The sequence below is a fragment of the Pantherophis guttatus genome, chromosome 2, assembly GCF_059756535.1.
Source record: "Pantherophis guttatus breed Tessera chromosome 2, ASM5975653v1, whole genome shotgun sequence".
Taxonomy (NCBI): Eukaryota; Metazoa; Chordata; class Lepidosauria; order Squamata; family Colubridae; genus Pantherophis; species Pantherophis guttatus.
The window spans coordinates 21,311,506-21,337,439 of record NC_142064.1 but is presented as its reverse complement, the minus strand read 5'-3'; the positions used below and the strand labels follow the sequence as shown (position 1 = coordinate 21,337,439).

The following is a 25,934-nucleotide window of genomic DNA, read 5'->3' as shown; positions in this document are numbered from 1 at the left end:
AATATAATCCAGAAGAAGATAAAACATCTGTGCCATTCTCTATTTTAATATTTTTATTTGTACTTATTTTAATATTTTTATTTGTACTTCAGTGCTTCTGAGCTGTGATAACTATCACTATATCTGCCCCCTCAGAAGAAAAGTAATCTGATTTTAAAGACCTGGGTGGCCCCACATGAAATTCTAATTGATTTGCTTTTAATATATGTGGTACCTTGCTCATGATATCATGCTGCACCGGTTGGAAGGGTTGGGGGTGGGGGGCACTGTTCTACAGTGGTTCTCCTCCTTTCTCTCTGACCGGTTGCAGTCTGTGTTGACAGGAGGGCAGAGGTCGACCCCGAGGCCCCTTATATGTGGGGTGCCACAAGGATCGGTCCTCTCGCTCCTTCTATTCAACATTTATGTGAAGCCGCTGGGTGAGATCATCCGTGGTTTGGGGGTGAAGTACCATCAGTACGCTGATGACACCCAGCTGTACATCTCCACCCCAGACCACCCCAATGATGCCCTCGAGGTGATGTCCCGGTGCCTGGAGGCCATACGGATCTGGATGGGGAGGAACAAACTCAGACTCAACCCATCCAAGACCGAGTGGCTGTGGTTTCCGTCGTCCCGATATAGTCAGTTGGCGCCATCTCTGACTATTGGGGGCGAGTCGTTGGCCACCACAGATGGGGTTCGCAACTTGGGCATCCTCCTGGACTCACGGCTGTCTTTTGAAGAGCATATGACGGCCGTAGCCAGGAGGACTTTTTATCAGGTTCGCCTGATTCGCCAGTTGCATCCCTTTCTGGATCGGGACTCGTTACGCACGGTCACTCACGCCCTTGTCACCTCACGCCTGGATTATTGTAATGCTCTCTACATGGGGCTCCCCTTGAGAAGCACCCGAAGGCTCCAACTGGTCCAGAATGCAGCCGCGTGGGTGGTGATGGGAGCAATGTGGCGCTCTCATGTAACCCCCCTCCTGCGCGAGCTACACTGGCTCCCAGTGGTCTTCCGGGTGCGCTTCAAGGTTTTGGTTACTATCTTTAGAGTGCTCCATGGCTCAGGACCAGGGTACTTACGAGACCGCCTCCTGCCACCAATAGCCTCTCACCGACCAGTTCGCTCCCATAGAGAGGGACTCCTCAGGGTGCCGTCGGCCAAACAATGTCGACTGACGGCCCCCAGGGGGAGAGCCTTTTCTGTGGGGGCACCTACCATCTGGAACGGGCTTCCCCCGGAGTTACGAAACATCAAAGACTTACGCATATTCCGCCGTGCCCTGAAAACATTTCTATTCCAACAAGCTGGTCTGGCCTAACTCTCCCTTTTTAATTGGCTTTTAAACTGGCTTTTAAATTGGGTTTTAAACCTCTTTAGATAAATTTGGATGTTTTTAATCTTTGAGCCTAAATTACTTAATCTGTTTCTTAATAGTTTTTAACTTCTATATGTATTTGTATTTATTATGGCTGTTCACCGCCCTGAGTCCTTCGGGAGTAGGGCGGTATACAAATATGAAAAATAAATAAAATAAATAAATAAATAGTAGTAACTATGAGAAGGATCTTGGAGTCCTAGTGGACAACCATTTAGCTATGAGCCAGCAGTGTGCGGCAGCTGCCAAAAAAGTTAACACAGTTCTGGGCTGCATAAACAGAGGGATAGAATCAAGATCACGTGAAGTGTTAATACCACTTTATAATGCCTTAGTAAGGCCACACTTGGAATATTGCATTCAGTTTTGGTCGCCACGATGTAAAAAAGATGTTGAGACACTAGAAAAAGTGCAAAGAAGAGCAACAAAGATGATTAGGGGATTAGAGGCTAAAACATATGAAGAACGGTTGTAGGAACTGGGTATGCCTAGTTTAATGAAAAGAAGGACTGGGGGAGACACGATAGCGGTGTTCCAATATCTCAGGGGTTGTCACAAAGGAGAGGGAGTCAAATTATTCTCCAAAGCACCTGAGGGTAGAACAATAAGTAATGGGTGGAAACTAATCAAGGAGAGAAGCAACTTAGAACTAAGGAGAAATTTCCTGACAGAACAATTAATCAGTGGAACAACTTGCCTGCAGAAGTTGCGAATGTTCCAACACTGGTAATTTTAAAGATGCTGGATAACCATTTGTCTGAAGTGGTGTACGGTTTCCTGCCTGGGCAGGGGGTTGGACTAGAAGACCTCCAAGGTCCCTTCCAACTCTGTTATACTTTTCTGTTCTAATAAGAGGAGAAGAGTTGGAAGATGCAGTTGCTAGATCGGCTCGTACTTTTCACATCTTGATGGTGATAAGATAGATGAAGAAGGATATTGAGGTTTCAACACTGATGAAGGGATGTAATAGTTGTGGCTGTCTAGAAGTAGCTCTTAGTTTAAGGTGAAGTGGTTATTCTGAAATATGTAAAATGATACATATGCTTACTGAAAATGTTTATATAAAATTCCACTGTACATACCACACATAACACAGCAATATGCAAACACAAGGAAATGCCACTTCATCCAAGTGATTAACTTTCATATCAATATCTAAACAGTGTTTCTTAAACTTAACAGCTTTAAGACATGTGGTTGCCAACTCTCAGAATTCCCCAGCCAGCATATTGGTTTTGGAATTTTGCGAGTTGAGTCCAAACATCTTAATTTGCTAAGGTTGACACACACTGTCCTAGACTTCTACGACCTGTAAGTTATATGACCCTATAGGGCAGGACTGTCAAACTTGCAGTCCACTGGCCCGATGCATCACTCTGGCCACTTCCCCCCCCCCGGGGGGGAGTTGCGAAACATCACACAACGATGCTGTGACGATGCAAGTTTGACACCCCTGTATAGGGAGTTTATGGCTTTTCAGATATGTAATTATGCTCATCACATACTCACTGCTTATATTGGCTGGGACTTCTAGACATGCTCATTCAAAAACATTTGGAATCTGAAATCCCCTAACTCAAACCACAAACAAATGAATTTTTATTGTTCCAGGATATTGTCGGGTACCCTTTTTTCATTCTCTTTTATTATTCCATATAGTTCATGCCGTACAATTTGCTTTTACAGGAAGATCAATATATTATTTATTTTAAATTTTAGATTTTTTAAAATCCTATCTTTATTATTTTTATAAATAACTCAAGGCAGCAAACATATTAATACATTTTCCTCCTCCTATTTTCTCCACAGCAACAATCCTGTGAGGTAAATTGGGCTGAGAAGGCCGCTGGTCCAAAATCACCCAGCCAGCTTTCACACCTAAGGCAACAGAAGAACTTACAATCTCCTTGTTTCTAGCCTGTTGCATTAACTACTAGATCAGATTGGCTCTGCATAAGAAGAAATTCCTTTGGCATAGAACTATCAGTATACCCCATGTGTTTGACAATGAAGATATGGAATAAAATAAAAGTTAGGAAATAATTATCTGAATTAGAAAGTTGCAAAAAAAATGAAATAATTTAAAAAATAGAATTATAGGGAAGCTCCATTTCACCCCTTACAAAGCAGTATAAAAACAAAGTCATACCACCCATAAAAATGGCTTCATTAAGTCTAATCATATATCAATCATACATGGTATCTGTAATTAGGCTATAGTATTTCTAGACTGCAGTTGATTTTCTTCTGATTTAGCAAGCTTGATACTAGAAAAATAATGGCATTGCTCATGTTAAATGTTCATATTGTTTGTCATTAAACGTCCTCTCATAAAAGTGTACATTGTAAATGCGATAAGTATTTATTTGCAAAAATATTTAGATCCTAATGTTCCCCATTGAAAAAACCCATCTAGGTTTGTTTAGTACATGAAATGGGCCTCATCCTTTTCGACAATCTCAAGAATCAAAGGGAGGGACAATCTATAATGGAGGACCCAAAGGTGCTGTTTCAGGAGGCAACTGGATTTTCTTGTTTTTTCTTTGAAGACGTTTCGCTTCTCATCCAAGAAGCTTCTTCAGCTTTGACTGGATGGGAGGGAACGGAAGGATTTATATTCCATGATGACCAGCTGTCTGCAAGGAATATAAATCCTTCCAGTCCCCACCATCCAGTCAGAGCTGAAGAAGCTTCTTGGATGAGAAGTGAAACGTCTTCAAAAGAAAAAAACAAGAAAGTCCACTTGCCTCCTGAAAAAGCAACTTTGGGACAACCATGACCTGGATGACTGAGAATCTCTACAGACTATAATGGAGGAACCATCAAATTGTATTGTTTTGAACCCAGGCCAGCAGATTGAAGGAAGGATATTGTCAGGAAAAATATGCATGGCAGCTCTGGAACTGGAACTCTTGTCTTCATCATTCTGGGCAGGTGCGCAGGAAAGAGCTGTTTTCCAAAGCTATCTTGGTCAGTCCTTGTGCCCTGTTTTCCTGGTGTAGCCATGGGGGACACCAGCAGAACAGCAAAACAAAGGAATTTATTTTTGCCAGCCAATCAAAAATATGAGATAAGAGGTCATACATTCTGTCTGCTATCTTCTTCTCCGTAACAGCATCCACAGCATTGTGCAGACAATCTCTTAAATTCACAAGACTATAGTTGTACCATTTCAGATTATGAAATAGTTGCGATTGTTTGAAAAATTTGTCTGAATCACCCATCGGCTTCAATTAAATCCATGTTTATTTAAAAGAGAATGCACACAAACCCATTTTTGTTCTAATTAAAAGACACAACTCTACAAGTGAGTAAGAATTAACCCAACATCTAGGCCATTTGGGAAATACTTCTGTGGTGCTGAAAAAACAGTTGCAGACTTCCTTCCCCCGCCCTAATTTTAACTTCTTTATAATGTGATGTTATCTCCATTAAATGGTTGAATTTGGGCTGCTCGCTGCAGAATCATTTTAAAATCCTATGGAAATAAAGAGAAAAATGAATCAGAAAGATGTAACTATATAGCTACCTGATTGCTTTGATCAACAAACCACTGATTTGGTTACCAAAGCAGATTTTTTCATAGCATTAAAAAAATAACATCCCACAAAAATGTATGACTTCTAACGGATACATATTAATTTAAAATCTTTGCTTGTGGTAAAAAACTAAAGAGCAATACATCCAAATGCATAAAGAATAGATTGTGTCATGACACCATATTTCATCCTTCTGATGAAATAATGGCTTCCTCTAGATTAGTGTTTTTCAACATTGCCAACTTTAAGATATGTGGTCTTCAGCTCCCAGAATTCCTCAGCCAGTATGGACAAGCATGTTTGAAAAACACTGGTTTAGATGCCTCTGAATACACAAGAGGAAATAAAACTATTTCCCATCCATATTGTTAGGGAGGTCCTTTTACTGAATGAAAAGATATGGTTTCATTTTCTCTTATTTTTAAAGCCACAAATTATTCTCTTATTATCAAACTTGCTATGCTCAGTTACACTGGAATTTATTTTATTATGAAGTTGCTTTATAAAAATATAGGAAAGTATTTCAGGAAAATAACTTACATTGTTGCTAAAAACATGTGACAGTTTAAATTAACTGAAACATAAATCACATTAAAACAGGAAAATATTTTTAAAATATGTTTATTTATATTCTACACCAACAAAGGCAAGGTTAGTTTTGGATAATGCAGGTAGAAATAGAATGTAGAAGTTTTCTGCATTCAAGGTAATTTTCTTCTAAACAAACACAGGATTGAAAACAAACAAATCCATCTTAAATCTGCAACAACCAACCAATAACTCTACCTTTGTTGGTTCATATTTTAAAAACTGTTATTTGTGGGTGGAAATGTTATCTTTTGTACCCTTTGAACACTAGCATCAATGTTTTCCATCTCCCATAACATGCCAGACCTTTGTCCCTGACCCAGGGTAATGTTCCATCTGTCCAGTAAATAGTCTGTAAAAAAAGCAGACAGGTAAACAAACAAACAAACAAACAAACAAAAACAAAAAGCCTTCCTCTCAGTTTGGGTTATTCCAAGTACAAAATCAAACTCTCGGTGGAAGAAAAAGGTAAGCATCTGCAGAGGAAAGATTGAGACAGAGGAATAGGAAAGAGGGATTCTGAAGGAATACGGAATGTGTGTGTGTGTGTGTGTGTGTGTGTGTGTGTGTGTGTGTGTGTGTGTGTGATTGAGTGTATCTTGGCGTACACAATACAGAGTAAGCAAAATATGCTGCAAACAATACAAAGGAATATCATCTCTCATTAGGTTTTCAATACGCTTATGTCCTAACAATCTTATCACTCAGGTGATTTCACATTGCGTACCGATAATCTTATTAGAATTCAGTCCCACCTTTCTAACCATTTTAACATGTTTTAAAAAGCAAAATAAAATGGGTCTTGTTCAGAACTAAGAGGGCTATGTTTCCATGAACCTTCTACTATCCCACCGGGGCTGGGGACAGAGTACAATAACATGTATCATGACATCACCATGCAAGGCATATAACTTATATCAGGGCTATCAAACTCCCGGGCCATGAGCCGGATGCATTATGCGCTGGCCACGCCCACGCCCGGTAGAGCGAAGAGGGAAAAAGTTCTGATACATCACGAGACGCTGCTGTGATCACGTGAGTTTGACACCCCTGACTTATATCATTGGAGCAGATCTGGTGCCAATGCATAACTGAATTATTTGAACAAGGACATCCTGATACCTGTCATCATCATTGTACATGCTACAGTATATTGGCCCCATAGAAGACTGGTGAGCAGCTAGTGCTTATTCCCTTTTGCACATACAGGAAATACCTGCGCCGAAAGGATTAGCCAATGAAGGCCCTCTTGTGTATCTCAAATTCCTCCACATGGCACTTAGAAGTTTTATTTAACAGAGCTTTGCGAATTGTACCCTGGTGTTTTACTGGATTGCTTCTTCTCTGTATTCCTACTTGCTACTATTCAGTTAAAGTAGAGGCACCTGCTCTCTAATTTCACACCTGCCAAGGGAAGGGGAATAATAGATACCTAAGAGCTATCTTCTGATAAACAGAGGGGCACTCCCAAGAAATTGACAAGATGTTATCACAGCACCAATTTTGCATCAAAATTGCATTAACTGCCTCTCCTCCCACAACCAAAAAACCCGAAACATTGATTCATGGGTCGGGGTGAGAATTGTTTGTACCGGCTATAAGTAAGTTATTTTAGAAAAAGTCCTTACCACACTGGAATCCTGATACACATTTATTCCTATGAATGAATGGCATTTGTAATCACAAACAATTCTCCCCAACACACACATAAACCTTTTTTTCAGTCAGCTACAATGGGTCCTCATTTTACTGACTTGAATGGAAGGATAGAAGGCTGAGTCAACGTTGAGCCAGTCAGGACTGAACTCCTGGCAGTGAGCAGAGTTAGCCTGCAATACTGTATTTTAACCACTGTGCCACAATGGCTTTTATAACAATATGTGGGAAAGACCTTGGGAGATAGGGTGAAGAGTTGCTGCCTAGGAAAAAGTCAAATAAAATGCACCATAGCCCTCAGCTGGATAATGGGCAGAGCAAGTAGAGCCTTGGTAGTACAGGGGTTTAAGGCACCCTGTTATTAAGCTTATTAAGACCAGCTGCCTGCAATTACTGCAGGGTTCGAATCTCGCCAAGGCTCAAGGTTGACTCAGCCTTCCATCCTTTCTAAGGTAGGTGAAATGAGGACCCAGTTTGTGGGGGCAATAAGCTGACTTTGTATAAATATGCAAAAGGATGAAGGCTATTGCTGAGCACATTGTAAGCCCCCCTGAGTCTTCGGAGAAGGGCGGCATATAAATCAAAATTAAAAAAAAAAAAAAAGTAGATAAGAAGAGACCCCCTCTAATTTCTTGGACTCTAAATGAAACAGCAGAAGAAACTTACTTTCATATTTGCAAGACTTGGTTAATGTAGCTTTACAATAAAATAGAATTAGCTTATCTGGTCGTGTTTCCTGTCTGGTTTATCCGGTAATGCTGACATCAATTTTGCAAGTCTCGAAGCACAATATTGTGCCATCTTCTTTACAGCCCAAGAAACTAGGAAGGGTCCCTTTTGAGACTCTTGCCCTGCCCACTATCAAGTTGGGGACCATGCTGTCTCTTAGGCAGCATTTGTCGTGGTCTGCCAGCAGCCTGCAGACCTGGCAGCGGAGTCGGACAGTAAGGAGGCTGGAGAGGACAATGGGCCAGTCCTGGAGTCAGGGGAAGGCCCGGACGACGGCTCTGCGTTGGAAGCAGAGATGGGGCCAGGGCCATCTGGGAGCGATGCTCGGACTCCGGAGCATCCAGAGGTGGACAGCAGAGAGGCAGAGGAACAGGAGGAGCCTGTTCCTAGTGCACACATGCGAAGTGCTGCCAGAAGGCAAGAGCAGCTGAAGCAAAAAGGACAACTCGGGAGTAAGGCCAGAAGATGATTGGCCACTCCCATAAGGCTTAAAAGAGCAGCAAAGAGCCGTTGGGTTCTTTGTAGAAAAGCAACGTTGATTCCAGTGCGTCTCTTGAACTTTGTGGGGGTTTTGCCAGGAAAAGCCTTTGGCAGGTTGCCAAAGACATCAAAGGTTGGTGATAAGGCCGAAGGATTTGTTTTGGACTAAACTGAGAATGAATTAATTCTCAGCTGTTTTAATAAAATAAGTTTGTTCAGGACTGAATTGTGTTTGGTAATCACTACTTGGGCCTCGGTCACAACAGCATTTCCTTATTCCATTCTCCCCCATACCGGCTTTCCTACATAACCATTACAGATTCCAAGGACCTTCTATTTTTGATCCTGGATGGGTGCACTGCCCTACACAGACCTTGTGCAGAGTTTGGGGCTCCTCCTAGACATTTGGGGGGTAACTGAGGAGCAGATAGCAGCTGTAGCTAGGAGAGCCTTTGCTCAACTTTGGGTCCTTTTCCCAATAGACACACAAAAAAAGGAGAGAAATAATACATATGTACACACATCAATTTCACCCTGCTTGTTTCACTTGCTTATTTGCAAGTGCAAACTGCAAAATTTGTCAGTTAACATTTCCTTATAAGACCTAAATCTTAAAGAGTCAGGAAAAGACCTCAAGCAAGAATCCCCTCCACCAAGAAAATGATACGCAGCGTCTCAAATTTTAACAGGCCCTAGCAGTGCAAAGCTTTAGAGATCCCTGTTAGATCACATAGGTAGGTACAATTGTCATGTAGGTTAATTTCATTCATCACTAATAAAATAAGCCAGTGAGAACCAGTTCACTAAATCCTGAACTCTGCTGTCTCCCCATGAAGTTAAACAGTGAAGAAGGAGCTTGGGGGAAGGGACAGTCTTTGAATTTCTCCAGAAAGAACAGCTGTTGTATGGAAGGCAAAGAAAAAATCAAAACATACCCAAAATCCTAGCACGAAAACTTCTAGGATACAAGTAGAAATCTAAGAGTTTCATGAGTTTTACAAGTGGAAGGTTACAAGTTGGTAACCTATTCAGAAGACCTATAGTTCTGTAGACTTTAAGTTTAGTTTAAGGTATATCTCAAATACTAGAAAGGGAAAGACATTTTTGTTATTTCAGCTTTTCTGCTGTAACTCTGATTGGGAATGGATGGGAAGGTAATGGCAGCAAATGCCAGTTGAAGGCAAACATTGCAATCTTAATTGTCCTGGTTGGGTGGAGCTTGGTGATAAGAGAGAACCCATACAATAGAAGAACTAACTTAGTAGAGGTTCAGCCATATAGAAACTGAGCTGGAAATAATTATCTCAGATCTCCAACACCACTGATCTTGTATGAATACAGAGACCTGGTTTCAGAGTGGTACACAATCTAGATCAGGGGTCTCCAACCTTGGCAACTTTAAGACTTGTGGACTTCAACTCCCAGAGCTTTGCTGGCTGAGGAATTCTGGGAGTTGAAGTCCACAAGTCTTAAAGTTGCCAAGGTTGGAGACCCCTGATCTAGAATATGCTCCTGTTGGAGGTAAGGTCTGCCCTATTCTCTTGGTCTTTTGGAAGAGGCTGAAAACTTGGCTTGCCACTTGACCTGGAGACTTTATAGGGTCTGCTACTTTGGGAGTGGCTAATGGGGTGGAGATGATCCCTACTCCAGGCCACTTATCATCTTCATTTTTAACTTTTTTTTATTTAATTCTCCTAATTTTAATTGCTCTGTATTCTTTGTTTACTTTTCATTATATTGTAAGCCACCTAGAGTTGTTGTATTCATGAGAGAGGTGGCATAAAAATTTAATTATTAATCCTCCTCTTCCTCGGAATAGTTCCTTGGACAATAGCAGTATGTTTGGATTACCTGATTTTATAAAACAGAGTCATCTGCTTCTTTACATTGTTTGGCTGGGGATATGAAAGCTAAAAAGCTTTGCTACTGATGTTCTAATTTGTATTGTGTTCTACTAGGAATGAGTCAGACTTCTTGATTTTACTGCTCAAAGTGCTTATCTCTTTGGGTGCAGGCGAAAAGCAAGATGCATGCCACATCTGTACCCAGCAAACAAGCCACAATATTTATTGGTAGCAGTGTTTTGACCCATAATGAATTGCAAGATGCGTAGGCTGTATTAGAAGCCACTATCACCTTCATAGGAACAACATGCTATATTTCTCCTCTGATTTTGTCAGCTTTGCAAGTGGCATAGCTTTCACCTTTCAAACCACACCTTCAGTTTGCTCAGATTAATCTCATAAGAGATCTCTGAACGATACTGCTCTGTTGATTTTGTTTTGTTTTGTTTTGCTTTATTCTTAAACGATAAGGTTTTTATTTGCAATGTCATTTGTTTTATGTGGTTTGGAGGAATATCTTATGGGAAAGGGTGGATAACAGGGCTTTTCAATCCAATGACAATTTTTACTCCTCCCCAGCTGAATGAGAAACGCAGAAGGGGGAGCAGAAAGCAAATTCTTAGCTTTGGGTTCAAATAATAGGTGCACCAAATTTGGACATTAACCTTTCCACTGCTACCAACCCATATCTTGAATGTGTGTCTTATTTTCTTTGCCACAAAAAAAAGGATGTAAGTTTCTCCCCAGGTTGGAATTAAGATTGCTGGGAGAAATATCAACAACCTCAGATATGCAGATGATAACACTCTAATGGCAGAAAGTGAAGAGGAACTAAACAGCCTTTTGATGCGGGTGAAGAAGGAGAGTGCAAAAGTTGGCTTGAAACTCAACATTAAGAAAACTAAGATCATGGTATCTGGCCCTCTCAATTCCTGGCAAATAGATGGGGAAGAAAAGGAGGTAGTGACAGATTTTATTTTCCTGGGCTCCAAGATCCCCACAGATGGGGACTACAGCCAAGAAATTAAAAGACGCTTCCTCCTGGGGGGGGTGGGAAAGCCACGGCAGTTAGATAGATGAGCCTTGGTAGTACAGTGGTCTAAGACACCCTGTTATTAAGCTGGTTATTAAGACCAACTGCCTGCAATTACTGCAGGTTCGAATCTCGCCAAGGCTCAAGGTTGACTCAGCCTTCCATCCTTTCTAAGGTAGGTAAATTGAGGACCCAGTTGTGGGGGCAATAAGCTGACTTTGTATAAAATATACAAAAGGATGAAGGCTATTGCTTAGCACATTGTAAGCCGCCCTGAGTCTCCGGAGAAGAGCGGCATATAAATCTTTTTTTTTTTTTTAAAAAAAGATAGCTTACTAAAAAGCAGAGACATTACCCTGCCAACAAAAGTGCATATAGTCAAGGCTATGGTTTTTCTAGTTGCAATGTATGGCTGTGAAAGTTGGACCATAAGGAAGGCTGAGTACCAAAGAATTGAGGCCTTTGAACTACCGTGTTTCGTCGAAAATAAGACCCTGTCTTATATTTTTTTGAACCCTGAAATAAACGCTTGGCCTTATTGCCATATACTCAAAAGGCCGATTGGGCTTATTATCAGGGGATGTCTTATTTTGGGGGAAACAGGGTATGATGCTGGAGAAGACTCCTGTAAGTCCCTTGGACTGCAAGGCGATCAAACCGGTCAGTCCTAGAGGAGATCAACTCTGACTGCTCTTTAGAAGGCCAGATCCTAAAGATGAAACTCAAATACTTTGGCCACCTTCTCCTCACTGGAGAAGAGCCTAATGCTGGGAAAGATTTGAGGGCAAAAGAAGAAGGGGACGACAGAGAATGAGGTGGGTGGATGGAGTCACTGAAGCAGTTGGTGTGAGCTTAAATGGACTCCAGGGAATGGTAGAGGACAGGAAGGCCTGGAGGAACATTGTCCATGGGGTCACGATGGGTTGGACACGACTTCACAACTAACAACAACAGGTTTTCTCCCACTGAGGTGTACATTCAGTTCCTCCAATGGATGTGTATGCTTTGGCATCAGTAAGTCATATCCTCATCCTCTCTCTAGTGCAATTTGCTCTACATGGAGCTGCCTTTGAAGATAACTTGAACACTGCAGCAAAAAGCATCTGTCACAGATGGAAGCTGTTATAGCTGGATAATCCTTATATTGCTGAAGCTGGCCTTGTTCACAAGTTTGCTTCCAGGTGCTCATTATTCCCTATAAAACCCTTTACAGCCCAGATTTTGGTTACAGTGAGACCCTACAGAATAAAACCTGCCTGTCCAATATGAGCTAACCAAAGTACTATATCCCATGCAAGGTGGGTGGAGGCCCAGAGACTTACTTGCAACCCCCTCCTTTTGAAATAGCTTACCTCTTCCTGAGATCTCAATGGCTCTTTCCTCACTGAGGGGCATTAAGGCTCTTAAGAAGGCTCTTTTCTATAACTGAGGACAATGTTCTTGAGTGCCTGGTTTTTATGGCAGATTTACTGCTGGCCAAAGGCTGAGATATGTTCATTGACAAGTAATGTGGATATGATCTTATGCTTTTTAGAGTATTATTTTAGTGGACTATTTGGTTTGATGTTTCTTTGGTTTGATGTTTCTTAAGTTGGGAATTGCCTTGCGTTGGTGATGGAGGTGGCATCTACAAGAGTACCATAAACTTAAATATATATTTTCAGCTCTGATGGGACCAAAAAAACAAGAATGAAAATGTTCTTTTTCAATCTCTGCTTTTCTGAACACATAAAGAGCTCTCTAATCTTTATGGGAAGATCCAAGGTTGACAGACTTGGTGCTTATAATTTATCATCTGTTTTTGGCCTCATTCATCCTGCTTGTTATTTACAGATATTAGTCCATGAGTCTTCAGGGAAAAGAGAGACTGAACAAACTTTATATGGGGAGGAAGCTCAAGGCAGGAAACAATGATCTTCAAAGTGTTTATCCAACTGTTGATTCTCAGGAAACCAATATGATGTGCCTATTCATAATATAATTAGCCCCAGGACAATTCAGATATTAAAGATCATGATTCTGGAAGCAGACAACATTGGCTCAACTTCAGGCAGGAATCTGAAGACCAAAAGTGAAGCCAACTTTACCATAGAGGAAAAGTATCATTTATACGATACCTCTTTATTACACAAAGTACAGAAATAAAATATTAAAGTTGATTATTGATTGGCAAGTGAAACAGCTGCTTGATGATTGAAATAACAATGGATACAAATGACACAACAAAAGTAATCCTGTTTTTTTTTTGTTTCTAACTTTTCTGTTATTTTTCATTGAAAATGGGCTGGGTACATGGCCTCAGACAACACAATCACCTAGGCCAATCATGCCTTCAGTACCTCTCCTACACACAGTGGAGCCCAGGCATGTAATGGAGGCTACTACTTGCTACTATTCTTACCACTACTACTGCTATTATCAATAACTACTGATGCTACTAGAAGCCTAGATACTGTCTATTTCAAAAGAAGGATACTTACAGGAAGTTTGTACCCCTGATAGTTATTAATTAAGTCTTGAATGAAGGGGTGCTTCAAAAGGAGTTCAATTTTGATGGGCTGCAGCTCTTCAGAGCCAAGATCCTTGTATACCTTAATAAAATGCTTTAAAAATAAATGAAGAGAGCTTACTTTATTAGTAAATGAACCAACTGAAAAAACAACAAGCAACATATACGAATACTGCTATAGAAGGCAGAGTTGTCCTGGGGTGAGTGTCATAATAATGTCTCTTTTTCAGCTTCATAACTTGATCATTAATACTAAAGTAGTATAAGGAGTGACTTTTCTGGCCAGCACTGATGTTGCCACGAGCCCTAGTTGTTGCTTAGAAGATCTGGTAAGAGAGCACATTTAAAGATTTCCTTACCTGTAGCACAGAACACTACAGTACAATCTTTATATTAGTCCTGTAAAATCCATTTTCCTGGAAGCATCACACAACAAAGCATGCCAGGTATCATTCAATAAAAGCCATTATCAAATAAAGGCTTTATAATTGCAAATGTAATATATCATGATCAGGAGGAGTTCATGAGAGGTCCTTGGAGAGACAGAGCATGAAGATGTGAAACATAATTTATTCAACAAACTCTTTACCGTGCCTTGCTTAAAGTTTGGTTAGATTATTGTTGACCCAACAGAATGGCTTTACTAATGAGTTCCAACTAGGTGAAAATAAATAAAGAGACTGACAATCTCATCTACTACATATACTTCACTCTGCATTGCTCTAATACTGAATCACACAGCCTCTCCATATGTACATATACATATTTATCTTGCCTGCAGGTTCGAGAGCTCTAATCTGATCCTATTTCAGAAACAGTACAGCGGCCAGTCAAACTTACCCCATTTCCTTAAATGTCAGTAATTGAACTATTGCTTGCTACAAACATTGGGATAAAAGAAGTAAGGTAAAGATAAAGGTTCCCCTCACACATATGAGCTAGTCGTTTCCGACTCTAGGGGGCGGTGCTCATCTCTGTTTCAAAACTGAAGAGCCAGCGCTGTCTGAAGACGTCTCTGTGGTCATGTGGCCGGCATGACTAAACGTCAAAGGCGCACAGAATGCTGTTACCTTCCCACCAAAGGTGGTCCCTATTTTTCTACTTGCATTTTTTACTTGCTTTCAAACTGCTAGGTTGGCAGAAGCTGGGACAAGTAACGGGAGCTCACCCCTTTACGTGGCACTAGGGATTCGACCCGCTGAATTGCTGACCTTTCGATTGACAAACTCAGCATCTTAGCCACTGAGCTACTGTGTCCCTACTAAAAGAAGTATATGAATGTAGTTAATGGAGCTATGAGCTAATTAACCAACCTCATAATTGTCCTCTTCTGTCAGCTGACTACTAAATCTGTGGTTGTCAAAAGCTTTGTTTGTTTCATACTGGAATACATGGAGAAGTGTAGCCAGAGAGATGTATCCGTCTTTGCCGATGGACAGGGCATCCTCTTCTTTCTCCTTCTCTTCTTTCTCTTCCTCCTCTTCTTCTTCCCCTTCTTCACCAGCCTCCTCCTCTGCCTGTTCATCATGAGCAGCAGTGGTTATGAGCTGCTCAGCAGATGTTATATACTAAGAAAAACAAGCCAAAGATAACATAAGGTTTTTTTTGGGGGGGGAGGGCTAGATAGTTTCCTAATGACCAATTGCAAGGTATGTGACTGTCACAAAGAGCATCAGCTTTGAACACATACAATAAAGCCAGCTAGAGTGTTGCAGTTTTCTCTAACTAGATGTCATTGCTTCTCAGGTTCTCGCTGTCTGTTTCTGTTGTGGCCTGCCAGCAGGGCTGGCAGCAGATTCAGACAGTGAGGAGGTTGGGGAGGAACATGGGCCAGTCCTGGAGTCTGGGGAAGGCTCTGATGAGGGCCCTGCATCAGGAGGCAGAGGGGGGCCAGGGCCAGATGCTAGTTATCAGTTGCCTTCAGAGGCAGACATCAGTGAGGTAGACGAACAGCTGGAGCCTGTTCCCAGTGTGCTCATGTGCAGAGTTAGTTTGCCTAATTCAGGTGTCTCCAAAGTTGGGAACTTTAAGATTTGTGAACTACAACGCTGAGAATTCCCCAGTCAGTATGGCTGGCTGAGGAATTCTGAGAATTAAAGTCCTCAACTCTTAAAGTTGCCAACTTTGGAGAAGCCTGGCCTAATTGGTTTGTGACTCTCCGAGACTCCTGGCCAAGTTTTGAAGATATTGGCCTGGCATCTCTGGATGTTCCTCTGCCTGAATGAAACCTTTGCGAACTCAATTAAGCTGCAGAAACCTTGCTGTACTACTGTAAAAATGTCACTCTTTTTCAATCAGTTTAACTGGTATTGCATTCTTGTCTGCAATTTTATAATATTGCCAAGATGTGTACTGAAACATGCTTAGTGTGCTTTGCTGAACTAAGCTTTTCAAGTTTTCTTGAAGATGGCCTAGTGGTTAAGACACCAGGCTAGAAACCAGAAGACTGTGAGTTCTATATTTCGAAGGACCTCTCATGGACTATGAATGCTAACATGCTTGTGAAGAAGGCACAGAAGAGGCTGTACTTCCTGAGAATACTCAGGAAGATAAATCTATCTCAGCATCTACTTCTGTCCTTCTATTGCAACACCATTGAGAGTGTCCTGACATACGGCATTCTTGCATGGTATGGCAACAGCTCGGTAGCAGACAAAGAAGTTCTACAGAGAATCATTAAAACTGCCCAGAATATCATTGGACTCCAGCTACCAGCCCTGGATGACATCTTTGAATCTCTCTGTTTGAGAAAGTTGCATAACATTCTCAGAGACGCTTCCCATCCTGCTTACAATCTTTTTGGACTGTTGCCTTCTGGTAGAAGATACAGAACAATTAAAACTCAGACCACACATTTTCTGAATAGTTTTTATCCCAGAGCTATAATTGCACTCAACAATGAACTAAAGGGCCACCATCAGTGAGTTGTTGGACAGTATTATTTGGTCTGTTGTGTGGATGTTTGGGTGGTTTAGAGGTGGGGAATTGTGGTGGGTGGGAATGTGTTTGGAGATTGTTATGTGTGTTGGACCTGGTCTCTGGGTGTTAAGTGAATTTCGTTGTATGGGTATACTGTGTATATACATACAATGATAATAAAGTTATTATTATTATTATCCGCTTCTTAGGGCATGAAGGCTGGCTGAAACTGAGAACTGAACGTAACTAATCAATATGAGTGATGGACAGAAAGCCTGACTACCAAGCACTGCATTCTTATTACTATCTGTTCCAATGGTATATTAACTGGACTTAAAGGTAAAGGTTCCTCTCGCATATGTGTGCTAATTGTTCCTGACTCTAGGGAGCAGTGCTCATCTCCGTTTCAAAGCTGAAGAGCCAGCGCTGTCCGAAGATGTCTCTGTGGTCATGTGGCAGGGATGACTAAATGCCAAAGGCGCACAGAACACTGTTACCTTCCCACCAAAAATGGTCCCTATTTTTCTACTTGCATTTTTTACGTGCTTTCGAACTGCCAGGTTGGCAGAAGCTGGGACAAGTAACGGGAGCTCACCCCGTTACACGGCACTAGGAATTTGAACCACTGAACTGTCGACCTTTCTCAGCGTCTTAGCCACTGAGCCACTACATCCCTTTATTAACTGGATTTAGATACTATTTATTCTGAATATTGCACAAGCATCCTGCTTTTTCTCCAGAAGCTCTGAGCAGCAGATATGATGATAAGTCAGAAGAGGTGGCTTTATGGAACAAATATATTTTTGTCACCAACTAACCAACCAAATCAAGATACAATTTTTATTACCAAGTATTTTTTTTTTACCATTTGAGGAATAGAAAAGTGTTTCGCCCTCTTCCTTTGAATATATATCCCCGTTGCAACACTAAGGGCTCGATAGACACCATCTACAGCATCAGGGTAAGAGGCAAAGTAGAGCAGCATCTTAGTGTAGTTCAGTTGAGGAGGGTCTTTTTCAGGATCAGCAAATAAAGTGAACAAAAACTGCAAAAAGAAACAGCTCTATTAATTGATGTACTGTATTGGATATTTTGCTTAATCACAACAATTCAGTATGGATGTGGCTAAGGTGGGGAACCTAGTCTAGGCCTTTACTGTGATACTAAATTTCTTTACATGAAAGCTTTGATTGACCACAGAGGACATCATCTTTACGCTCATCTAATGATGGCCATAACACATGGAAGGTTGCAACTTGGCATGAAAAAAGAGTAAATTGTATAAGGATGAATTAATCAGGGAAGGCAAAGGAAGGGAAGTAAAATAAAATGAGCGAGGGAGGGAGGGAGGAAGGAAGGAACAAACGAACAATCAAAGGAAGATTGGTTCTCTGTTTGTAAAAGCAGGAAAAAGAGATCTGCAATAGTTCTGAAAGAAGGTGAGCTGATTTTGGAATGGAACTGATAAATATACACAAGGAAGTGAAGTAAAGATTTAATTAAGAATGCAAGGTCTAAAATGCATGTCAAAAACAATGAACCTACAACATCTATATTGTTATGGACATGTATGAAAGTAGGAATCCACAGATAAAGGATAGTTACCAGTACATTTTAACACTCTAGATCTCAAGGCTATTCCAACAAAAATGAAAGGTTTTTGAGTGACTATACAAAGGTGGGCTTTGGTTATTCATTTAATCGGTTATTTTGTTATTCTGTTTTTATTTTCTGGTGGTGGTTGTAATTTTGTTTTAGTTCCTTTCTTTTTAAACTTCTGTTCAATGACAAGCCACTCAGAATGATTCCTGGGAGATATTGAATTCAAATCAATAAATAATGAAAGAACCAAGAAAAACTGTATAACACCTTGAATGAGTACAAATGGAAGAAAAGTGAATGAGCAGAAGAATGGAAACAAGAGGAGACAATATAGAAAAAATTACTGGGACATTCGGGAACCAAAGAATGAATGAGAATAGCGATTGTATAAAAACATACAATACATTAACCTCTTAACAGAATGAATAGGAAATAGAACTAAGGAAAAATATTGAATATACTTGTGTGAAAAGAATTATACTGCAAGGTTCAGAATAAGTGTAGGAAGTATGAAAAGTGATGTTTGATTGAATTCTGAAGTGAAAAAGGTGGGATTGAAGAAAAATGCATATAGAAATTATTGCTGCAAAAAATGATGAAAAAGTATACTTTTGGCCATAGTATACTGAAAAATTTTGAAAAAGTATACTTGTGGATGAACTATTCAGGATGGTAAAAGGCAAAAGGGTTATTGCCAATCTTTTAACAGACTCATACAAATCTACGGTAGACTGATGGAATACTGTGCAACTTCTGGTCATCATATTTGAGAAAATATGCAATACAGTTAGAAGAAGTATAAGACAGCAGCCAAAATTACCTGTGGCTCGAGCAACTTCCACATGAGAAAAGGTTAGAATATTGGTGGTTCTTTAGCTTAGAAAAAAAGTAACTGAAGGGGACCTGAGTGCATAAACCTGTATGTACCATGGAGAAAGTGAACAGGAAGAACGGTTACAGGAATTTAGTATGTCTAATTTAATGAAAAGACGGACTAGGGATGACATGATAGAAGTGTTCCAATATCTAAGGGGCTGCCATAAAGAAGAGAGTGGATCAAGCTATTCTCCAAAGCGCCTGAAGGCTGAACAATAAGCAATGGATGGAAACTAATCAAGGAGACAGCCAACCTAGAACTAAAGAGAGATTTCCTGACAGTTAGAACAATTAATCAGTGGAACAACTTGCCTCCAGAAGTTGTGAATGCTCCAACACTGGAGGTGTTTAAGAAGAGATTGGACAACATTTGTCCGAAATTGTGTAAGGTTTCCTGCCTGAGCGGGGGTTGGACTAGAAGACCTCCAAGTTTCCTTCCAACTCTGTTATTCTATTATAAGTTTTTCTTCTCTTAAATACTAGAATTGGAAGGAGATATAAAATGGAACCTCCTCCTTCCCCAATCTTCATTCAACACATAAGCAATTTCTGCAATTCATGATGACAAAACACAACAACCGTCACTATTTTGGACGTTTTTAAAAGGGATCAGATGTACAGATGAAGGATTAGCAACAGGCTGGATGTAGCATGATCCAATCACAGGGAGTGGAAAAAGTTTATTTCTCTATTCCTGCTTCCAGGTACCAGAAGCATTGGGTTAGTCATTGTGAGAAACAAATGTTGTTGTTGTTGTTGTTGTTGTTGTTGTTGTTGTTGTTGTTGTTGTTATTATTATTATTATTATTATTATTATTATTATTATTATTATTATTTATTGAATTTCTATACTGCCGTTCTTCTGAAGGACTCAAATGTTGACTTGAGATGGGTCTTGGCCTTACCAGGGCATTTTTTTATGCTCTTAGAATTCTTTAAGCTTTTTCAGGCTAGAAAAAACTGGATAACCAGGGAAACTCATACCACAGAAAATACTTATAACAAAAAATATTATCAGCTCTGAAATACAATAGAGAGGAATAGTCACACAGCCTGAGAATAAGGAAGAAAAACAAAAATCTCTTTCTCAGTTGACAATGTTTGAGAAATTATAAGACCGGTTGTGACTCAGCATGAAAATGTATATGTATTATTGCATGGTCAATCTACATGCATGGAAGAATCCCCATAAAATTGTTAATTCTAAAATTTTGTCTCCTTCCCTATTCATTAAAATATTTAAGCCCCTCTGTCATTCCAACCATCACTTTTTTAACTTTTTATTTTAAGATCTGGAAGCCTGGATAGCTTAACAGACTAAAAGCCTGTTATTAACATTCAGCTGTCTGCAATTATTGCAAGTTCGAATCTCCCGAGGCTCAAGGTTGACTCAGCCTTCCATCCTTTCTAAGGTAGGTGAAATGAGGACCCAGTTTGTGGGGGCAATAAGCTGACTTTGTATAAAATATACGTAAGTATGAAGGCTATTGCTTAACGCATTGTAAGCCGCCCTGAGTCTCCAGAGAAGGGCAGCATATAAATCTAATATATATATATATATAAAAAAGTAACTCCATATATAGAATCAGCGTTGAAAAGCAGAAATGTCTGAATTTAACTGTTACAAATAATCAGAAATGGATAATGAATTGTGTTCAGATTTGAAAGTCAAGCAAATAATCAACTGTGTCTTAGAATGGAAATATATTTTATAAAAACTATCTACAAATAGCATCCACTCATTACTTCAGAATTGTTGGAATGTAACAGTGTTTGGAATCCATTGAAAATGGCTGTCTTACCCTTTTCCCCTTGAATTATGGCCTCTGAATATTTATACTTACTTCTATGAGATGCTTCTGACGGTTAAATGGTAAAGGCTCTATAGGACTTTCTGGAATGGCTAAATCTTCCCTGCCTTTAAACCACAGACCAACCTAAAGCAAACAAATGAAAATCTTATCCTCTGAACTATGACTGTTCACAACATTTGAATTTTTGAACTTTTTTACACTTCAAAAATGTGTGGAAAGTATGTACTGGGAACATCATCAAATTAGAAAGCTCCATTGAGATATTTCTTTTCAATAACATTGGGATTTCATTTTGAGAATTGATTCTTAAAAATTGTGGGTGGATTTAATATCTTGATTTGTTTCAAAAACACGTTTGTTTGTGTTTCTCTCTCCCACCCCCATTTATCATTTCAAACATCGGAGGATGGGGTATGAGATGCTGAACCCAAAAATTGTTCTACCCAACTTCCTGTGTTGTTTCTGGAGTTTTTGGTTTGTTTTTTTTCTCTCTTTACCTATATGAAGCAAAATACCGCAATTCTGCGTAGGTGTGTATAAAACAGATCTACATTTCTTTGTGGGTTTATTATCCTGAATAGGGAATAAATCTTTTCCTGTCCCATGATTTGAAGGGTTGCTGCTGCTATTGCTGCTTCCATTTTTTCCTGAAGACAGCTATTGCTCCATTACAATGTTTTTTGAAAGGATATATAAAGAAGGATAATGAGTACAGACTATGAGCTTACTGAATGATTAATGTGGGGAAGTTTTACCACTTGATAAGCCTTTACCGCATATTAAAATCGATGGTAAGAAACAACACCCACTCCATCCTTTATTGAAACGACATGACATTGCAAAACTGTTGGAGAAAGTCTTCCTATTTAGGCCAGAATCTGTGGAAGGCAGCTATCTGAAAGGCTACATTATTATTAATACCAGTACTTTAGCTGGTATTGGCCTTTGTACTCATTGAATTCTTCTCAAGAAAGGAGAATATCATAATCACTATTCAATTCTATTGACTGCCTGAACATGTCTCTGCGGTTTTCTAGGCAAAATTTTGGAGGTGGATTGCCATTTCTTTCTTCCTAGGTCTGAGCTTTGAGTCTAAGGCTGGATTTTGTGCCAAAGGCAGGACTAGAATTCAGAGCTTCCTGGTTTCTAGCCTTGTGCCTTAACCACGACTCCAAACTGGCTTTCCAACTATATATTGAGAAATCCCTCCACTTCCGCCCCAGCTTCATTGATTCCCTGTGCCCCTTTTTTAATCTTGTCCAATGCCAATATGATAGGATTTGGTTGAGCATCCCCATTAAACACAATGCACAAGAATGGGCTTTTTGAATGCAAGAACACAGGCCTTTCTGCATAAATATGTCAGCCCTTTATTCCCCCCCCCCTTTTTTTCTTCTTTTTTAGTTTTCTTCTTTTTCTGCTTTGAATATAAGAATGCATAAGAATTTTGATTCTTATGCATTCAAAATTCTTATGCATTCTTATATTCAAAGCAGAAAACAGCATATAGTCTTTTTCAGAGACTTGAGCTAAGCAGTTTAACATGGACAATTGGCACCCCTTCAGAAGAGGAGATAATAAGGAAGATACTAGTCTGTGCAGAAATGGATAGACTAACATTAAAAATAAAAGACAAAGGAGAGACAGAATATTATGACACATGGAACAGATTCTATCAATGGCTAGAAGCACGAGGTGGAAGTCAGAATACGAAAAAATTAGGCTAGGCGGACCTGGAAGGAAATACTATATATGTATCATTGAATTAGAATGAATATGATGGTCAAAAATAATTGTACAACACTAGCACTGTTTAAGTAGTATATATGTTATTTGTCTTCACTTTGGTTTTTATGGCAAGTGAAATGCCAAGACAGTCACACTGTATTCAATATACCGGTATTTATATGTAAATAATAAAAATATATTTAAAAAAAAAACCATGGACCATTGGGAGAGAAGAAAGCAAGTATTCTCTTTCCTTCTCTCCAATCTAAAATTCTCTCATGATATTTTAAGTAGCAAAAGAAGTAGTTCCTATGTTAACTTGAATGGATTTGGAAAGGGAATGCAAAGCTGATTCATTAACTGAGCATGGAGAAATTTACCCATAGATTTAATCGCAACCATGGAACGATTTCCTCACATTCAATTCACACAACATATTTACTAAATTGTAATTCTAGCACTATTTTTCTCCAATATCCTATTTTTTTCTACCTGCTTTTATGGAGCAGAAGAGCTATGATAACATTTATTACTGGGAAAATAAGTTTTTGACCTCTGTAACTTTATGGTGGAATCTGGCTGAAGGCACAGAGTATGCTAGCAACTAGAATTGGAGAAGTAAAAGCTGCTTTGAGTCCCAAAGAGAAAACTGCTGAGAAGGAATTAAAAAAAACCCAAACAAAAATAAAACAAAGTTGAAGTCTCTCGAGGAAAAAGGTCACAGGGTAGGAAATGATTATTTTAACCTTCAAATGAAGTTTCAGTGTTTGGTATAATAAAAATAGCATCATGTATCTTTCAAACTTCATTGATGATGACAATGATGATTTATTATCTTCTGAAGATCACTTGGCAAATAATGGCAGTTTAGGATCAATTTAAATTTTATTCAAAAATCTATGAATTGTCCCAAATTAAGGGATTACGGGCTTTTTAAAAAGGGAGTTTTTAATGAATTTTCCAGGAACTGTTCTAATTTATATGTGCTTCCAAGCAGAGCTGCTATTTGTAAGATACATGCTGTAAACTTGAATAATTCTATTTTTTTCAGTTGTTTTGACAGATTTTATTATTAAAGCTAAAATTCAAATAATTATTAGGAAAAAAATTGCTGGTTTATTCCATAATCTCCATTTCACTTTTTAAGTCAGGATATTTTACAATGTTTTCCAACTACTTTTGAGCTACTTTACTATTATTTGGAACTGTCACACCTACAAGTAAAACTTGGGCTTTTCAACTACTGTGATGTGTGGTGAATTATGTTCTAAATCTCAATCTATGTGAATGTGAAAGTGCCATACAATTTGTACATGACCTTTCACATCATTTTTTTCAATCTTGTAATTGTATCAATATTTGAAGACATCAGAACCATACTTTTATTTTTCTTAATATGCTCTTTTTCTCCCACAGTCACATTTTGCCTTATAACCTATCTAGACAATTTTGTATTATAGGCTGCTTTTGATTCAGTCACATTCAAAATATTTTCCTCTAAGACATTTTTAGGACTTTCTCTTTGCTTGCATTTATATAATCATTTAAACCTCTGACTTTATCCTCCAGTGTCTGCTTCAATTGCAACAAACCATGACTACCCATTTCCCCTGTTAAATAAAACAGTTTTTGTTACCTTTTACATGTAATGCATGATATTGTCTATCTATCTAAGGCAGTGGTGAAATCCAATTTTTTTTTACTACTGGTTCTCTGGATGTGGCTTGGTGGGCGTGGTGTGGCTTGGTGGGCGTGGCAGGGGAAGGATACTGCAAAATCTCCATTCTCACCCCACTCTGGGGCCAGCCAGAGGTGGTATTTGCCGGTTCTCCTAACTATTCAAAATTTCCGCTACTGGTTCTCCAGAACCTGTCAAAACCTGCTGGATTTCATCCTTGATCTAAGGCATTTAAGTCAAATACAGGTAGTCCTCATCTTATGATCACAACTGAGCCCAAGATTTATGTTGTTAAGTGAGAAGTTTGTTAAGTGAGTTTTGCCCCATTTTACGACTTTTCTTGCCACATTTGTTAAATGAATCACTGCAATTGTTAAGTTAGTGACATGGTTATTAAGTGAATCTGGCTTCCCCATTGACTTTGCTTGTCAGAAGTTCGCAAAAGGGGATCACCTGACTCCGGGACATTGCAACTGTCATAAATGTGAATCAGTTCTCAAGCATCTGAATGTAATGAGGATGCTGCAATGATCATAAATATGAAAAATGATCATTAGTCATTTTTTTTCAGTGCCGCTGTAACTTTGAACGGTCACTAAATGCACAATTGTAAATCGAGGGCTACCTGTAGTGTCCAGTCAGCAATATTTGCTTGTTGTATTATAGGCCCAGCCCAAATATTAAATGTTTTGATTGTACTATTGTGAATCACTACAAATTCTTAAAAAATCCTGACTCATGTTGAAAGATGAAAGATGGTTTGGGCATGCAAGTACCGTGTTTCCCCGAAAATAAGAGCCTGTTTTATATTTTTTTTGAACCTGAAATAAGCACTTGGCTTTATTGCCATGCGCTCAAAAGCCCGATTGGGCTTATTATCAGGGGATGTCTTATTTTGGGGGAAACAGGGTATTAGTTTGATTTAAAACGTCCAAATATTTGCAACTTTTCTCCATTGTCAATCCTTTGATTTTAATGCCACCTCATATTTTAATTCTTCCTGCGCATTCAATTTATCCTTTTTAGATTTCCCATGCTGTACATTTATCCAATCGAAATTCCATTTTTGATGTCATCACTAAAGATTTTTAAATGTAAATACAAGTTACTTTATTTCTCTAGATGATTTTAGAAATAGTTCAAGTATAATTTATATAAACAATTGGGAAACTTACTCATCCCTTTCTTAGATAATTTGGAGCCCAGTGGCATTTTTAATCCAAGTGATCATGAATAGAATCAGAGTGGAGTGAAGAGTAGAGACAAAGAGCCTCCTTCAAAAAAAATGTTTTTGAGAGTGGGAATATGCCATTGTGCTGTCTTACACGCTTAAGAGGACTGAGCATAGATTCTCTGATTGTATGCTACAGTACCACCATACACAAAGCATCCATTTGTTATGTATTACTATGCCTCAAGATCCACAGAGACTCTTGAGAACCTGACCTTGACTCTTTTGTCTTTCTAAAGAAATGGTGGGTAGGTATTTACAAATCAGAATGAAACCTGAGGTAAAGGTAACACGAAGTTATTTAATGTATTAATTACACTGAGCAAAACTGACTTCTATTCA

General features: G+C 39.3%; 1 protein-coding gene across 6 annotated transcripts in view; it reads right to left on the bottom strand.

The window, feature by feature from the left end:
* Positions 1–4,594: 4,594 nt before the first annotated feature.
* Positions 4,595–25,934, bottom strand: part of SPEF2 (sperm flagellar and cilia associated 2) — a 116,379-nt gene continuing 95,039 nt past the window's right edge. For 3 of the 6 annotated variants that reach the window (XM_087888208.1, XM_087888209.1, XM_087888213.1), the window contains 6 exons: positions 20,986–21,078; positions 17,529–17,708; positions 15,058–15,312; positions 13,716–13,838; positions 5,751–5,845; positions 4,595–4,844 (listed from right to left, as the gene is read on the bottom strand). In XM_087888208.1, coding sequence (XP_087744334.1) covers positions 4,832–4,844; positions 5,751–5,845; positions 13,716–13,838; positions 15,058–15,312; positions 17,529–17,708; positions 20,986–21,078 — 759 coding nt within the window. In that variant the 3' untranslated portion in view covers positions 4,595–4,831. The remainder of the gene's footprint in view (positions 4,845–5,750; positions 5,846–13,715; positions 13,839–15,057; positions 15,313–17,528; positions 17,709–20,985; positions 21,079–25,934) is intronic. The other 3 variants (XM_087888210.1, XM_087888211.1, XM_087888212.1) reach the window with 2 other exon arrangements.